Below are 18,876 nucleotides of genomic sequence, written 5' to 3'. Positions count from 1 at the left end.
TTAAGACTTTAGACACTGATTATAGTGAGGTGAGTAACTAAACGTGTCTCGAATGTCATTACAGTGTCTAAATTTCGCGGTAGTTGTGTTAAAAATTACCAATATTACGTCTTGAAATTAAAAAAAAAATGTGGCCACCTGTTTCTTGCTGCTCTCGTGAATGAAATTAAGACTTGAGACACTGATTATAGTGAGGTGAGTAGGTAATCGTGTCTCCAATGTGAATGCAATGTCTAAATTTGTATAATGGGGCGATAACTGTATCAAAAATTGCTATATTGTGTGTATGTCAAATATGAGGCGTACTCTACTGCTCTCGTGAAGGAGAGAGGCTTTAGACACTGATTCTAGTGAGATTAGTGGCTAAATTGTGCAATACAAGTGTCTGGAATGTCCAACAAACTAATCTAAATTTACAAAATGGGAAAAACATACAGTATAATATTTGAAAATTGTGTAATACTATATACGTAGAGATATACAGGTCTATCGATAATGAAATATAAGAGAATATATTCACGGAACACACAAATATAACTTAACAAGTGAATTTAATTTCTGTGAATCAAAAAGGTTCCATCACGATTGTATAAGCAATGTGGAAAATTAATATTATTTCTGGTTAATAAAATTTCATTTTATTCATTTCATTTCAATTGCAAAAATATGGTCCAATCCTTCGAGCTAGGGGATAATAAGACAATTGAACAACAATAGGATAGCAGTCCTATCGGGCCGTGCGTGAACCGAGTAGTTAATCAACCGATTCTTCTTCATAGTCGCATTTCTCATGGCTGAGGGTCGTGGTTACATAACAACTTTCTTGGCATTAGTAATGAAGTGGTTTGCCATTCTCCATTTCACACACAAGTTAATAATCAATCAGTATGCAGGTTTCCTTACGGTGTTTTCCTTCACCGGAAGCAAGTGGTGGTCGATGAAAACTACTATACATGAGTCAGATTGGTATACAAACTCATGTGGCACGAGTAGGATTCGATCCACAGACGGGCGTCTTAATCATTACACGAATCCCCCGATTGGTCGCAGACAAACCGCGCCAAATGCGCCGCGGCCACCGGCCCCCTGTCGGAGGCGGTGCAGAGCCTGTGCCAGTTCGCGGACAGCCCGGAGTTCGCGTCCGCGCCCGCGCGCTTCCCGCCCGCCGCGCGCCGCAGCCAGGACGCCGTGCTGCGTTGTGGCAGGTAGGCTTCGATCCTTCACAGGTGAGGAACTTGCCGAGATCTCATACTGAGAGGTGACAAACCTGTGACAAGGTATTTATTTCATACTTCTTTCTTAACCTATATATACTCTCTCTCTAGTATTTTCCCGGTTTCTTCCTTAGCTGTAACTCTAGTTTGATATTCAAGGAAGATATGCGTGCTAAGTGGTTTGAATAAGGATCCGAAGATCGCGTGAAATTGAGAAGAAAACAGAAGAAAGAGGTCTCTGGACTTGACGATTAACAGAAAAAGTAGGAAAGCAGACCTTAGACTTCGAGGATTAGCGGCTGAATATGAAACCGGTACAACGATCAGATCTCAGAGTCAGAAAACTTCTGATTTTAAAGTGAGAAACCTGTAACAAGATATATCATATTTCTTTGACTATAATATTGATATCGGCCACCGGTCCTCTATAGGTATATGTGATTTAAAGATGTGAAGGTCTAATTTCTAACTTCCACTTTTTATAGTGATTTTCCATCCCCAGGGACATAATATCCGGTTCCTGTTCGATGCTGGAGTCGGCGCGGGCACTGGCGCTGGCGCCGCAGGAGCGGGAGCAGTGGCAGCAGCTTGCCGCCCACAGCAAGACCGTCTCCGACAGCATCAAGTCGCTGGTCACCAACATCCGGTGAGTTTCTCAGCGTTGTCAGCAACAGAGACGTAATGACAATAATTTTAGTAGAATATAGTTTTCTATAATACAATGTGGTCACGATTGACGTAAACAAATTTAGGTGGCCATCGCTTTATACTTAGTCCACTGTGATTACATTATATTATGTATTTTCTAATAAATTTCTATATCCATCGTGGCATAATCTAAACTTGTAAATGATCGCGTGATAACAGTGTGACGATGGCGCTAACAGATAACGCGTCTTAAGGACAAAATAACTGGAAGCAATAGTAGTAATTGTAAGTAACATTACTAAGTATTGTATTGGTGTCTTAGAAGTAAAATAACTAGAAACTAATTTTAAAAAATATTAGGACAAATCTCCAAACTTCAAGACACGCACGCATCAGTTTAATGAGCTGCTAGTGTGTTATAAATAAAATAAATAAATCACACAGGTTGAGGTAGCCCCAAAGTAAGTTCGAGACTTGTGTTATGGGATACTAACTCAACGATACTATATTTTATAAAAAATACATTATATAGATAAACATCCAAGACCAGGGCCAATCAGAAAAAGATGATTTCCCATCATGACCCGACCGGGGATCGAACCCGGGGCCTCTCGGTTCAGTGGCAAGAACCTTACCACTGCGCCACCGAGGTCGTCAAATAAATAATAACGAATAGTAAGTAAAATAACTAGTAAATAAATAGGGTTAAAGTAAGTAGTTGGCGCTGTGTGTTGACAATAGTCGTTGATGTTGTGAACAGCGAGAAAGCGCCGGGACAGCGGGAGTGCGCGGCGTCGCTGGAGACGTTGTCGCGGCTGCAGCGCGACCTCGACCACGTCTCCATCCAGGCCGTCAGCCAGCAGCTGCCGCCCAACAGGTCCAACACTCTGCAAGGTCAATCAATATGTCTTTATATACGTACAGTGCGAACGCTTTCATTAATCGATTCCAGATTTTTTTTCATGTCATTATTATTTTCAAAAATAAACTAAAAAGCATGTGATATGTGTAACAAATCCATTTAAGGTGATACTAATCCTACGTAACATAAATAGAAAGTCATCTGTCGCGCCTGTCTGTCTTTATATACGTACAACGCGAATGCGATAAACTCAAATGTTACCAGATGGATTTTTGCACAGTTTTCCTAACTAATATTATAAATGCAAAAGTAAGTTTGTTTGTTACCTCTTCAAACTCTATCTACTCAACCAATATTCTTGAAATTTTGCATACATATATTTTGAAGTATGGTCAAGGACACACAGTACCTTTCATACCGGAAAATTAATGTTATAAAAAACATAGCGTCGTTAGTATTACATACCTCAAGCCTTGATCTTACTGTGGGGCTGAGTGATTTGTTTCATTTTATTTATTACTATATCATCAAGATATGGCGCAAAATGACCAATACGCAAAATGTGAACAGAGGACGAAGTTCCGGTTTGCATTTAATTTCCCACCGAGTCGATTCGCAGTGAGACGCAGCTAACCAATCACAGTGCGCCATTGTGACGGGACGACAACCACACTGCTATGTGATTGGTTCGCAGTATCTCACTGACTCGATACTCACTCGAAGGCGAGATGTAAATAGCGAATGACATGCGAAGTATGGTCAAGGACACAGGGTACCATTCATCCGTGAGAAACCATCGCGGGCGAAGCCGCAGGCAAAAGCTTATTTATTATAGTTTTATCTGAGCGGAGCCGGGACATGTTTCTGTATCACCTCTTGCTAATAAAGTATCATATAACCTAAACGTAACATATCATACGCGTAGCCTTCAAAATGGTGTTTCACTAATGTTGGATAGAGCTTACTGGCCAATCACATTAGGCGTATTTATCTTTTCACCAATTCACCTTAATAATTTATATTTATCACTAGCTTTTGCCCGCGGAAATTTCCCACGGTAACAGTTATTTTTCCCCGCGATGAAAAGTCCTTCTCCACACTTCAAACTATATGTATGCAAAATTTCAAGAAGATTGGTTGAGCAGATAGAGCGTGAACAGGTAACAAACTTTCGTATTTATAATATTAGCTAGAATTAGAATTACAATATATTCCTATAGTTTATTCCATCTAACCAGTGCTAGTCCAAAAGGTACGCTAAACAGAATACCTTCTTTATGAATAAACGTGTGTAAAAACGTTTTTTTTTTATTAAGCACACTAAACAGATTTTGATGAAATTCGGTACAAGATCCAAATATATCCTACTTACCTACCTGACATCGACGTTGTCCCGCAGGCTACATGGAACAGATAGAGAACAGTGCGACAGAGATGGAAGAGCGCGTGGAGCCGCTGCGCGCGGCCGCCGTCAGCCGCGCCGAGAATCTGGGACACGCCGTTGTTCAACTGGTTAATATATTTATTTATTTATTTCAAAAACGAATGGCTCAGTATAGACACCATTGGAAGACGGAAGGGGAGGCCTTTGCCCAGCAGTGGGACACAAAATACAGGCTATAAAAAAATAATTTCATCATCTTACTACTACCATTACAGTTAGAGACGACTGCTATACTGAAGCTATATAATTAGATTCTGAATTTCTTTATTCAATTACATCACTTGTTGTGGTCAAAATTTTACTCAAAACTTGTTTGTCTGCCTTTATTTGATAAAGATTTTTTTTTAAATATTATCTTTAGCGTTCCGTAGCCAATTGGCGAAAAAGGAACAGTTATAGTTTCGTCATGTCCGTGTGTTAGAGTATTTTTTTATGTTTTAGACTTTAGGTGACCTCAATTAAATTGCCAATAACACACTCGATATGAATTAATGTTTTTATTTAATTCTGTAAACAGAGGTTGTGTAAAATGTCCTATTTAATTTATTTATATCCTTCAAAGTCTTAAATTCAGATTCATTAGATTACTTTTTTAACGTCAAATATTAAATCGTTTAGTATTTACTCAAAAAGTTACATTAATGCTGGCATTTCGAAACGACCACTGCTGACGAGAAATGTCGAAAGATACTCATATACCCAGTAATAGTCCTGTGACAGAAGGTCTTACCTTTAACGTGTTTCATATTTATTTTATAGTATGTATGAATGTACATGATCATAATACACATAATAAAACTGTGGCTGTGCTGCACGCAGGGGATATTAAACAACAATTAAAGAAAAACTGATAATTAATTAAGTTTAGTTTATTAGTGATAATAAAAATAGCACGATACAGACAGAGCAGCGCGGGAAGAGAGACGCAGAAGGCGGGAAAAAACACGACTTGACGTTTGATTGTCTATTGTCAGAATAGGGTGCGTTCTATATTTCAACAACAATAATAATGGGGGTCTTTATAGGACTAATAGAGGTCAGAATTATTTTTAATAACCCCCAACGCAAAAACGCCCCTCGGTGTTATAAGTTTAAAGTGTCTGTTTATGGCATCGTAGCTCCCAAACGGATGAACCGATTTTCGTTTAGTTTTTTTGTGTCATAGATAAATTTGTCCCGAGTGTGTTAGCCATGTTTTATGAAAATCTGTTCGGCCGTTCAAAAGTTGTAGCGAAACGAATATTGAAAGACGGGTTTTTTGAATTTGTCTAACAAATAAACTTATTATTTTCCAAAGCTAGTAAAGTATACAAAAACACGTTATTACGATTTAGTGCTAATAAAAAATATATATATATATTCTACACGATTAACCAAACGAAATACGAGAAAATGTACGACAATATTTCGTTTCTGTCAGATATCGTACGCGGAGCCCCTGATCAATGGCAGTGTGGGCGCCGCATCCAACATAACAGAGTCCAGCACGCAGGCCACACTGCTGCAGCACTCCAGGACGGTGCTGGAGACATTGACTCTGTTGGTGCAAGCGGCCAAGGCCGCTGCCGGCAATCCAAGGGTGAGTCGTTGTCTTGTGCCTGACGTCAATCTATTTGAGAATGCTGTTGTTGTCTATAAGCTTCCTAGGCTTATGTGTCCCTTAGTCGCCTGCACGATCGATCTTCTCTTCGTGGCTATTGTTTATTTGAATATTTGGTCTGTTTTTCCAAACTAAATTTTCCCCCCAATCCGTCTGTCTACTTTTATTTCAGTAACGAAGTACGAAATACTAAATTCAAATTCAAAATTCGTTATTCAATTTTGGATGATAATCACTTATTGACGTCAAAAATATTACTTAAACTAAGTATACCGCCGACTTCCAAAGCGCTGGTGAAGAAGAAGCGGCGCAACAAACTTCACCGCGGCCTTTCTTCTACTTCAATTATATACTATATAACTTCTTATATACTATACTATATAACTTCAATTAACAAATTTCGGTTTTATTCTACCTAAATTTTAAGATTCATATTCAAAGACCTAAATTAACAAATTAACAAATGTTTAAATTCATATTTTAAGCGAACCTCAGACTTCTAAGCGTCACAGCCAAGAACGATCCCGAAAATATGCTTAAAGGAAGAAAGAGGGAGATAGTAATAAAGTGTTATCTCTATCTATATCTGTAATCTGTATGTCTTTGTCCCCAGGCCGTGTCAGCTCACGGGGAGTTAACAGCGCAATGCTCACTGACTCGTTCAGCACTGAGCGAGTTGCTCAGCTGCGTGAGGTCGCTCAGCGCTGAGAGAGGGGCTATCGGCCCAGCGTTGGAGCAACTGGCGCGTGCGCAGCGAAAACTGCAAGACCACAGGTGAGGTATATGGCGGTGTTCGATGTTGGAGATTTCTTTTTAAATAAGTAATTACTTGTTTTTATTGTTTACTGTTTCGTGTAAATTTTATATCCCACTAATATTATAAATGAAAAAGTTTGTGAGGATGTATGCGTGTATGTATGTTTGTTACTCGTTCACGCAAAATATACTTTGTATGATTGTTATGAAATTTGGTACACGGGTAGAATATAACGTGGAATGACACATACACTTTTTATAACGAAATTACCACGGGAGCGAAGCCCCGGGGCGCAGCAGGTGTGTAAATAAACTCAATCACACACTAATTACAGCTTTGAGGAAATTACTATCGAAGTGAAGACACTAGAGCAAATTCAAATCAGAGTGATTATATCGGCAAAAGCTTGTAATAAGGAGCTTAATCCGCTGTGGATTCGAAGGCGGGACCTTTCACAAATCAACTCGGTTTTATATATTACTTTCCTCAGCCGTTGAGCGTCGGAGCCCAGGGTTCGCTATCCTACTATTTCGTCTCCACTTCGCATTCTATATATTACTGACCGAGCGCTATCAGTCGTTAGTGCATTTGGCGCTCATCCAGAACTCGTGCGGCGGTGATCTAACCTGTTATGTGCGGAACCTTGACCGGCGATTGTTATTGGCGTGTTTAGGGATCCCCGGCGAATACTCGCGGTTTATAGAAAAGGACATTTTGCGCTAAGACGGAAAAAAGTGATTTGATCAAGTGACGGTGCCGAAAAACATATTGTTTATTTCTAATTTCTAACTAGCGATCGGGCCCGGCTTCGCTCGAATATTATAAACCTTCATAATTGTTCATGTCTTCGTTCTTCAAACACACACGAACCTTTCCGCCGTGATCGGAGTCGCGCGCTGCAGATAGTTATTTATAATTCGGAAACACGAAATATATCTCAAGTGCCATATGGCCAGTGCGCAGCCGGCCGTTCCGTTTCGCATGTGTTTTTAAATTTATTCGCATTGCGTTCGCGTAAAATATCTCGTTGCGTGTTTATTTGTTTGTATGTTATATTGTTTATTGACTTTTAATAAATTATACAACAATGTCTTGCCGACCTCCGTGGCGTAGTGGTCACCACGCATGCGCACGAATAGTTGTCTAGGGGTCTTGGGTGTGTTTTATCAGTTTTCTGTGACCCGCGATACTAGTGATACTTAATGTGGGCCGACGAGTATTTATTTATAACAGTAACTCCTCTTATCAGTATTTTCATAAGATTTTCTTCAAATAAGTACACGTTTTTGTATTGTTTATTGGCCACGGCAAAATGTAGTCACTGTCATTCTTCAGCTCTTCAACTGTCTGCACACCAACAGTTACCTCAATCAAATCACCGTTTCGACTTGGGAGAAGTACAAACAAAGGGAAACTGCAACAGCTTGTAAATAAAAGCACTTTAAACTCATATTGAATGTCATTAAAATTGTATTCTTTTTGGAATATCTTTTTAATGGTTTAAATGAAGCTGAACAATAAGTATCGGTAAATGTAAGAAAGAAAATAAAACAAAAGTAGGTCGACGGGAAGTTATTTCCGTGTATCACATCCGTCGCGTACGATCCGTGTGTCTGTGCGCGTGTGGCCTCATGGAGGAATTGCGAGCGCTCGGGTATGTAATAATATTTTTTATTTGAGGGGGTGATGAGATTATATATTGATTTCTCAAACGACGACAAAATATTCGAAGTTCTCAACTACACGTATATTTTTTATGTATGACCCATAACATTCTAGTCCGATTTTGACAATTCTTCAAAGTTGGCCCCATATTCATTTCTAAAAAAAATTCTAACTAATAGTCTAATACATCAAAAAGTTCTAATTGTAGGAAAACAGGCGCATTTTTCACACACTGATTGCAATGTATAGGCCACAAAACATTATAAAATAAAAACTTTTTAACCACAAAAAAAAAAAAAAACTGTTTTTGTTTAACCTTAATAACTGATTCTAAAAAGAGACACCGAATCAAACATTACTTATGTATACTTGGATTAATTTAACAAATTAGTTATTAAGGTTTAATTAATTTTGCTGTTCAGTATTCCCGGCGGTAAATTTATATTTTAAAAGTTTTTTTTTTAGTTATTTTTATAGTTTGGTACATCGATGTTTTTGCTTTCGGTGTCCAGTTGAAAACACTCAAATAAACTTGTACGCGCGGGTCTCGTCAGCGTACTGTCATAATATCTGGAGATTGTATTTTGTTAGCTAGAAAAACTATGTGTTTTTCACAGCGTGTGTAATAAAAGACACGAAGGGACTAATGAAACATTTGTTTTGTCAACAGGATGTCCCTTCTGGAATCTTATGATGAGAACGATTCGTTCGTCGATTACCAGACTCGCATGGTGGGCGCTGCCAAGGAGATCGCTCGCCTGGCCGCCGATATGGTAAGGAATTTATGATATTATAACCCATAACAGGGAGAAATGATGGCTGAAATCAATTTGTTATTTTAAATATATTTTTTGTGTAGTTTCTTCTATAATCTGTAATCTTTAATTTATTGCAAATGAAAACACAAAGACATTAGAAACAGAAAAGGTGGACGGACTTATCCCACGGAGGGATCTATTCCAGTCAACCGGCAGGGAAAAACAGTTGCAAATACAAAGAGCGAAAGAAGTAATATAATAAAAGGAAAGAAATTTAAACAAGTAATATCAAATTAATAAATAAAAATAGTGAATTAAAAAAAATCATTAATTTAAAAAAATTATATATTTGAAAGCGATTTTTTTAAATATTTCAACATTTTTGTTATCGGCAGACAGTATCAAGCTACGTTTCTGTTCAAATATATTTTCTAAAATTGTCACTCACTTAAAAACATATACAGTTTACATTTGTTAGTAGGAATCGTATATTTTTTTGATAATATGTGTTTTAAAGTTTTGAAACAATCGATTTTACTTGCAAGCGTAGTGCTTGCAAGTATTATTATGTTTTGATTTTGAATATAAATATAGGAATTTGTAGTTTGTAAACTACGAGAAATACCGAAATGAACCAATGAAATTAATAATACGAGAAGTAATATATTACTTTCTTTTCGCTAAAACCAAAACTCAGTGTAGCAGAACTCAAGAAGCCACAACGCTTCCCCCACCCCCTCACATAATATTTATATTAGTAATATATATTATTTAATTCCTCAATTTATTATCATAATCGTCATATTTCGATCGTAGACTGCGAAATCGGCAACCGACCCGAGCCGCCTGGTGGCGCTCGGCAACGAGCTGTGCCAGCGATATGAACAATTAGCGCAAGACAGTGTCGGAGCTTCACACACCACTTCCAACGCCGACGTCGCCGACAGGTGCGTACACTGCGTTTTTATAACGAGTTTTCCAAGTATAGTTTGAACGAATATATCTAATATTCGTTCAAACCATACGGCAAGGTTGCGTGCCCCATCCACGCGCGTAACTGTACATCACAACCACTATCCCGATGCTCCACCGTTGTAGCCAACTAGTGAACGTCTAACTAGAATAACAAATTAAGTAGCAATAAATAAATTATATATTTTTTAATCGTGTAATTTGAAATTTCAATTAATTTATTTGGTATGTAATATAATATTTACATAATGGTTTAGTACAAGCCTATTTAGTGTTATCAACAGCATGCAATAATAAATCAAACAATCAAAAAATAATTTAAATACATTTATTTTTATTTCAGTACATTTATGTATAATTTTTTTCTTAATGTAATTATTTTTGCTATTGTTTAGTTTCTTTGGGAATATGTCTGTTGGAGAGCGTTGAAGCCCGCGATACAGTTTATACTTTTGCAGGTTTTCATCGTTTCTTTAAGTTATTGTGTGCCTGCCAATGTTTTAATCACGAAATAATGAAATTATTATTATTACGTTTCTCCTTAACAATACTACGGCGCCTAGGCCGGTCCTTCGAGAGGCTTGCGTGGGGATATAGATCCAACACGTATAGGCCCTTTGGAGAGTTTTATTACATTATTGTTCGCGTGAGGTCCGGAAACCCCACATTTGATGTAACATTGTTAAATTCACGTTAACGCTGTTGAAAATGTTTAAAAAATGCTTGATTTGATGTAGAAAAAAATGAAAAAGTTGAAGGAATGTTTTAGAATCCGCGCGACCGTGGTGGAGCTGGGCGAGGCGTGCGCTGAGCTGATCCGCGCGGGCGGGCAATGCCGGCTGGCGGCGACGCCGGCGCTGCCCGCCGCCGCCAGGGCTGTCTCCGAGAAGGTATCTATCTACGCTCACTCGACCATATAATCATTATGTGAATTCAATTTCAATTTAATATATGTCTAAGACCTTTATTTGTTAATTGACGTCTTCGGAGAAAAGGCCGCGGTGAAGTTTGTTGCGCCGCTTCTTCTTCACCTGCGCTTTGACAGTCGGCAGTAGACTTAGTCTAAGTAATTTTTTGACGTCAATAAGTGATGTATATCATCCTAAATTGAATAAAGAATTTTGAATTTGAATATATTTATTGGATATTATTGATTGTATTATTGAGTTGCTCATCAACGGGTGAACCGATTTGGATGCGGTTTTATTTTTATTTGATAGCTAATTTTTATGCGGTGGTTCTTAGATATGTTTGATCAAAATCGGTTCGAAAATTGATGCGAAATTTATATTGAAATTCGGGGGATTTTTAAATTTATTTATCTAACAAATAAACTTGTGTTCAGAGTGGAACAGTTTCCAGGTGAATACTGATTGTACCAATTGTGTCAAAACAAGAAAACAATAATGTTGCGACCCTAGTCGTAATGCGTTAGAGGAAATAAAACAATCTATGCCAGTCCTATTTTTATGTAACGTTGTGTCAGCGCATCACGATCGATGCGACAACGTACGGACGACCTCGGTGGCGCAGTGGTAAAGTTCTTGCCTCTGAACCAAGGTCCCGGGTTCGATCCCCGGTCAGGTCATGATGGAAAATGATCTTTTTCTGATTGGCCTGGGTCTTGGATGTTTATCTGTATATGTATTACAAGGTGGTGTCGGTGCTGGGCGCGCTGCAGGAGGGCGCGCGCGGCACGCAGGCCTGCATCGACGCGGCCGCCACCGTCTGCGGCATCATCGGCGACCTCGACACCACCATCCTCTTCGCCAGCGCCGGTCTGACACACCACCATATACATTAAACTCTAGCCACATTCACACTCAGCCCTTATAGAGAGAAAGAGTCTCACTCGCGTCGTTATCGCCGCAGAAGTATTGAGGTATATATTTCCGGCAGCGGCAGGAGAAGTGGCAGCGGCTGAGTGTGAATGTGGAGTTTTATTTATTTATTTAACTTTATTACAAAAAATGTAAATGGTAGAGTTAAAGCCTGAGGCTTTTTATACGACACCAGCTCTGATAGAATCGAATTCCATGTTTGAACTTGTACGTGATAGAAGTTGAACAAAACATGAGATAGTTTGTGAAGATGTGTGTATGTATGTTTGTTACTCTTTCACGTAAAGTCTTCTGGACCGATTGTTTTGAATTTTTTTTACCTACAGGATGACAACATACTGTGTCTAAAAATGTAATCGATTTTTATAATCTAATAGATTTTTAGAAGAAAAAACTGGAGGCCTCTGCCCAGCAGTCAGACAAAATTATAGGTATTCATATACTCCACACTAACTGATGTTGACCATAGTGCCGGCAAATTACGGTATTAGATTGTTATATGTTGTTTATTTATTAATTTCCTAATCTCTGCCTACCCGCATGGGAAAATTGTCGTGAATGAATGTCGTCGACGTATGCTGAACGGATACAATTTTGTTTCGAACATTAATCGTTCCTATTTCCCCGTTTCCAAGTTTTATGCTATTGATGATGTTGATTAAATAAACGTATTTCGTTATTTCAATTATTTGACTTGATTCCAACAGGTACTCTCCACTCTGAAAAGGAAAATGACACCTTCTCGGACCACCGCGAGAACATTCTCAAAACTGCCAAGACTTTAGTGGAAGATACGAAAACATTAGTGGGGGGCGCGGCCGGCACCCAGCAGCAGCTGGCTGACGCGGCCGCCAGTGCTGTTAACACTATCGGTGAGATTTTCATTATAATTTAGTGAGAAAACATGAGAAACTGCCCCTTTTCTCTAAAATATTGATCTAAACTGTTTCGATGCTAAATCTAGAGACCTTTCACGCCAAGGTTTATTGTTTTAACTGTACTGTTTTTATAAAATATTAATAAAAACTACTAAGACTCTTGTAGTAAGTGTACAGACTGCTCCTACATGCCGTGGTGGCAAGGTTTCTCATCCTCTAATATAGTGAGAAAACGTGAGAAACTACATTTTCTATACAATATTGATCAAAACCTTTAAGATTCTACTAATTTTAAGATTACTTCCTATTTTTTTCTTTGGTTTTTCATTATACGTCCTGTTTTCAGTGTCCCTCTGCGAAGTGGTCAAACAGGGCGCTATGTCGCTCGGCTCCGGATCGGCTGAGCCGCAAGTGATGCTGTTGCACTCGGCCAGAGACGTGGCCGCCGCTCTGAGGGACCTCATAGCCGCCACGACCGCCGCCAGCGGGAAGCACGTGCAGCACAACGACATGCAGCGGCTGAAACACGCGGCCAAGGTGAGAAACGATTGGAAATTATGTGATAATCGATTTTTAGCTCATTTGTTTAGGGTTATTTCTAGGTGAATGAAAGCCCCAACTTTTTTATTCAACTTAGGATGTTCGAAATTTATAGACGTCTAAAATTCACTTCAAACTAAGTCTATCGCCGACTTCCAAAGCGCAGGTGAAGAAGCGACGCAACAAACTTCACCGCAGTCCATTCAGGAGAGTAGCGATCGTCACGCCTTTAGTTTACTTTTTTAGTTTACTTTGTTATTGTCAGATATTTTATGAAATAATAATAAAGATGAATTATTCAATACCATTACATAATATGTATGTATTGAATGCAAATAGCTTATACCCGTAGTTACGCCCGCGTGAATTTCTCATAGAAACAATATATTTTCCGGGATGAAATGTACCTTAATGTTCTTCTGAGCACTCTAAAATTCATGCATAATTTAAAGAAATTCGCTAGATCAGATAAAGCGTGAAGATAAACAAAATTTACTTTCACATTTGTAATATTAGTAAGGATAGGATTTTTCGATTATTTCGTTCAAAATCTATATATTGTCCAACTATTTAGTTCTTATGGTGTTTTCACTTCTTTTTCACAGGAAAGTATTAATTTTTTGTGTCAATCGATTATTTTTTAATGGGATAATATATTGTGTGGTGTGTACATGTGTGTTTTAAACATGTAGTTATAACCGGTAGAAGGTGACTCGTTTGACGCAAAAATGTGTTTTGACTGTTGATGTCACGGTGAGGGCTCGGTGCCTCATTTTGATACAAACTTTAATGTTTTCGATTATCGTCTTATTATATTTAGGTACTAAAGTTTTTAATAAAATTAGTTTTAGTTAAAACTAGCACATGTCTGATTTCTGTCCCTTAAAAATATAACACATTTTAGCGGTATTCCAAACGATATCTTTAATTGAAATGTTATGAGATCTAAAGTACGTGAAACAGACACATTCTACGAAGAATTCAGCTTTTCTTTTAGCCTCATGAATGCACATTTTTTCCAGTAAAAAATTAAAGTATTAAAGTTTGTATCAAACCTTGTAAATATATCATTCCGTATTTGTCTGTCAATATTGGACTGAAGGCCCTTATTCTCTAGCGGCTGGAGAAGCGTTGGAGTCTGCCCCCCCGCCCCTCGACTATGCCGAAACCGAAACGACGCTCAGTCAACATTAACTTGCGATCCGACTACAACTCCTGCGACTCTGAGACCGATTTTTTCCAATCTGACCAAGAAGACGAACTTATTAAGCTCTTAGACTATTCCAGTCAGGACGATGATGTCTCTCCTAGTGTTTTTCATGACAATTGTGAGGAAATCATCACTTATATTGAAGGTCTTATGAGGAAAGCACCTAGAAGAATGCCTAAAGATGACGACTTGAATGAAAGATATAATACTGCGGCGATGAACAGCTTAGTCGACATGGATTGGAGAGTTCTTAAGTATGGAGAGAATATATTCCTGGGTGAAGTTAAGAAGTTAGTTGATTTGTTTATAGAATTGGACGATAGAGCTGTTATTAAAAGAAAGAGGGATAAATTAAACAGATTGCGGGTCAATAATGATTTGGATAATGAAATGAAGAGGCTGTCGCAAGTCATTGAAGATTTAGACTCAGAATTTGTCACTGATGAGGATAATATAAAAACAACAACAAAAACAACTATACAGACAATAGTACCAGTGAAGAAACCTAAGGTTGATGATAAATCTCTTAAAATTAAAACACCAGTATTTAAAATTAAGAAAGTTAGACCAGTAAATTTGATAATAAACTTTGATGTCAAACAACCCAATGATAGTACTGTAGAACCGATGAAAATGCTAAGTCCAGAGCAAAAGCAGAAAGATGAATCAATAGAAATTATTATCAAACCTGAGACGAAAGAAATCAAAAGCGAATTTTGGAATCTATTCAAAGATGACAAAGATTGGTGGAAGGCTATAGCTGAGAGGAAAAAGAAAAAGATGGAAGAAACTAGACGCGAGTTGGAGAGATTTAGCGGCCATGAATTGGTTTTAGGAGATTACCAGACAGAGATAGATAGATATGAAAGCGAGAAAGAAACGTTACAGGAGTTTATCGATGATGTCGATAGATCTAAAACTGTAAACGTAGATATGGAATACGACAAGAAATATGAAGATATTGTGCTAAAATTAATTGCATTTGCTAAAAAAGATTTCGTTTACAAAGGCTTTGATCCGCTGATTGAGAAACTAAAAGCGCTAGCTAACGTTCAGATTGATAGAAGAAAAAAGGTTGATATAAAAGATATTGTAAACATTTATACACAGATAGACATATCCCAATACACATACGAAGAATTGTGTCTTTTAGAGAAATATTACAAAGAAATTATAAGGAAATACAAAAAAGAGACAATAAACAAAGAAAATGTAATACCAAGAGACGAAAGATCACCGAGTTTAATTAGGGAAATTGAAACCCGATCCGCGCCGCCGTCTTATCACAAAAATGTCATACTAAATCTCCACTCAACCCAAAATCTATCGAAAAACACAAACCAATACTCGAGCACAATAATCACGAACGGCGACTCTCTAAAACGGAACGAAACTAACAAGCTAAATCAAAGAAACAACACTGAAATATTCGACTTAACCCGGACATATCCTATAGAATATTACGCTAACAACTGGTGGTCTATTTACGAAGATGTGCTAAAAAGTCGCGAGCAACAATTCGGTTCGATCGACAATTGGTGGAGTTTTTACGAAGCGATACTTAATAAGAAAGAAACGAACGATGAAGAGTTGAAAAGATTGCGTGCTGTGGTGCGTTTTAGAAACGAGCTGAGGTCTCGACCGAACAGTCGTGTGGAGGAACAACTGAAGATGTTGGATGAAGTAGACAACAGCAAGTTTCGGGAATGCGAAGACACGAAGACAGATAGGAGCGAATCGGTCAGCTGATTTTTTAAAGCATGGCGTTGAAGCTTGCTGGTTTATGGTCACCGGTCATCATTCCTGTTTTAATCTCTGGTGGCGTTTAGAGTGACCTTTTTTTTACTCTGCCCGTTAAATGAGTTTTTTCAGGGTTAATATGATTTCGGGAAAATTTTACAGTTATTTCTGGACAATTTCCGCAATTTTCATAGTACATTTCTACCGCACCGCTGCCACCCGGCAAGGTAATGTTCATTGAAATATGAGCCTTAAAGCATCCTCTATAGATATACTTTACATTGACAACAAATTAAAGACTGCTCGCGATTAGTTCTCATTTTGTCAAAGTAAATACTTTAATACAGAGGGACATTTCAAAGCTCATTTTTCTAGTAACGTGTCCTATACCAGTGTGCTGTGACCTTAAAGTAGATTCCTCGTCGATAAGTGACGACTCTGGGCACAACATAAAATGTATCCTCGATATTATCATCTCTCTCGCTCTAAACGCCACTGCACTTCTCTTCCAGTCACCATACATAGTTGTGTCGTGTCGTACGCATTGTTTGGTTTAAAACCACGGTCAGAATGTCAACATTCGTTTTCCTTGTGGTGTATCTATTTTTCTTTCTTGAGTAACTGTCAATTTTTTTTAGTAAAACTTAGCCCGTACTATATTTTCAAATTCATTTAAAATTTGTGGGCAAGGAATATTAGAAACAGACGCTTATATTCTGAAGTGGCGTCTATATACGGGTTTAAATTCATTATTTTATCTGTTTATTCCAAAAAAATACAACGACACATTTCTGAATATATTTAGAGCAAATCCACCATGTTCCTATTACAACATGTTACATCGATCATTAAGTTTTATATAATAATTTTCAATTATCGACAACTATTCTTCTGAAATATAAGCACGCGTATTGGATATAACTTCACGTATACTTCATTCACTGTCATATAATTGGGTTACCATTAATTTAACTTCGGTAAAAATTAAATAAAACCACAATCAACTTCTCGCATACAACTTCATTTAAATTTTAAATTATTTTTCCATTTGTTTTATATTTCGTTGCAAATAGAAAACCCATTGATTTAATAATCAAATATCCTAGATTATAGTGTTAGATCTATAGACTATCGTATATACTACATCTTTTAAATATTGCTGAGTAAATAAAAAAAAAATAGATTGAAATCTGTGCGCACGTTATTTTAGTGTTGCCATGTTTGTCCTAATATAGTTTAGTTATAGTTATAAGTAGATATACCATAAGGCCACTCAGTCACCCATGGGATTTCGACCGAGACCACGACAAATAACAAAACCACAAGCTTTCATTACAGGTCCAATATTGACGAACACACACGCTTATATACATTTTGTATGTATTTAATTTACCATCCGTTGTGACAAATTGGTTTTTTCATGGCGCTTTATTGGCCTCATTATATTTATTGATATATTTTTGATAATGTTTGAGATCATCAGCTTCGCTTGTTCCACAATGTGTTCTGGAAATTTCGATGAGTGAGAATTAAAACTTATATTTTTATGCAATGATTTTCCACGCCTTGACAATGTGTCTTTGTTTGTACTCACGTTTCTCATAGAATTGCATCAGCCAAAGCCATAATAGTGCCATAATGCAAAACCTTTGAAACGTGAGCCGGCAGAGATAGATTTAAAATTGATTTTAGTTTCACTCATCCAATTTCCTAGCATTTTTTGGTTAAAAGCAAGCTGAATACGGTATTGCCATTATATATGTTTATTTATACATTTATATATAAATTGTTATATATCATTGAAAGCTTTTGGGTTTCCAAGGTCGCTACCATTATGTTCTGTCTGTTTAGACATCGTGAGACTAAAGGCATGGCGCTTCAAACGTTGCTCTTGTCCATCTTAATACTGGCAACCCGAAGCTTTTATTAATCTGTTTTGTGTTTAAACTTTGTGTGACGTCACGAGAAAAATATGTTATCTGTGATTTTTCTTACCACTCACGTTTTTTTTGCGTTAGTATTTTAGTTTTTAAATCTAAAATGTTACGTTGATTTTTTAGGTATATGTGCAGCCGGTCGGTATACTAGATGTAACGCGTTTATCTTCGGCTAGAACTAGATTTAACCTTTATCATTCCGGCCAGAGCTAGGTCGCAAATGTAGATTATGAACCGCTCACAGGTTATGTAGATTTCTCGTGATTTGTAAATACACAATTCCATTTTTCTATCGATTGTTGAGTTTCAAGTGATAAATTAAACACAGGTAATGGTGACCAACGTAACGTCGCTGTTGAAGACAGTGAAGGCGGTTGAAGACGAACACACAAGGGGCACAAGAGCTCTGGAGTCCACTGTGGAAGCTATATCGCAAGAGATTGAGGTAATACTTAATTTTTCTTCTCTTTTCTTTTTTTATATTAGGACAAATCACACAGATTGAGCTAGTCCCAAAGTAAGTTCTAGACTTTTTTTATGGGATACTAACTCAACGATACTATATTTTATAACAAATACATATATAGATAAAATATCCAAGACCCGGGCTAATCAGAAAAATCTCATTTTCCATCATGAACGAGGATAGAACCCGGGACCTCCCAGTTTAGAGGCAAGCTATACCACTGCGCCACCGAGGAGGTCGTCGGTTCTTTGCGTTATATTTCTCTCTCATCACCGCATGCTCCCGGTCGCGTTCGGGGCTACTAAGTCACGGAGCCTTAAAGGTCGTCAAGGTTATTTTCAACA

General features: G+C 37.7%; 1 protein-coding gene across 11 annotated transcripts in view; it reads left to right on the top strand.

Moving 5' to 3' along the window:
- rhea overlaps nt 1–18,876 on the top strand; it is an 83,612-nt gene that overhangs the window by 47,338 nt on the left and 17,398 nt on the right. For 9 of the 11 annotated variants that reach the window (XR_010370265.1, XR_008406010.2, XM_064436868.1 and 6 more), the window contains exons 39-52: nt 1,051–1,205; nt 1,717–1,860; nt 2,623–2,756; nt 4,124–4,236; nt 5,589–5,747; nt 6,382–6,542; nt 8,861–8,963; nt 9,765–9,895; nt 10,690–10,810; nt 11,575–11,698; nt 12,469–12,633; nt 12,986–13,176; nt 14,297–16,129; nt 18,395–18,511. Coding sequence is in view for 9 of the 11 variants with exons in the window: in XM_064436868.1 (XP_064292938.1) it covers nt 1,051–1,205; nt 1,717–1,860; nt 2,623–2,756; nt 4,124–4,236; nt 5,589–5,747; nt 6,382–6,542; nt 8,861–8,963; nt 9,765–9,895; nt 10,690–10,810; nt 11,575–11,698; nt 12,469–12,633; nt 12,986–13,176; nt 14,297–16,129; nt 18,395–18,511 (3,651 nt within the window). In the remaining 2 variants the exon portion in view is untranslated. The remainder of the gene's footprint in view (nt 1–1,050; nt 1,206–1,716; nt 1,861–2,622; nt 2,757–4,123; nt 4,237–5,588; nt 5,748–6,381; nt 6,543–8,860; nt 8,964–9,764; nt 9,896–10,689; nt 10,811–11,574; nt 11,699–12,468; nt 12,634–12,985; nt 13,177–14,296; nt 16,130–18,394; nt 18,512–18,876) is intronic. The other 2 variants (XM_064436871.1, XM_064436872.1) reach the window with 1 other exon arrangement.

Source organism: Plodia interpunctella, chromosome 27 (genome assembly GCF_027563975.2).
Source record: "Plodia interpunctella isolate USDA-ARS_2022_Savannah chromosome 27, ilPloInte3.2, whole genome shotgun sequence".
NCBI lineage: Eukaryota > Metazoa > Arthropoda > Insecta > Lepidoptera > Pyralidae > Plodia > Plodia interpunctella.
The sequence above is the reverse complement of the archived record's forward strand: the minus strand, read 5'-3'. Positions and strand labels throughout refer to the sequence as shown.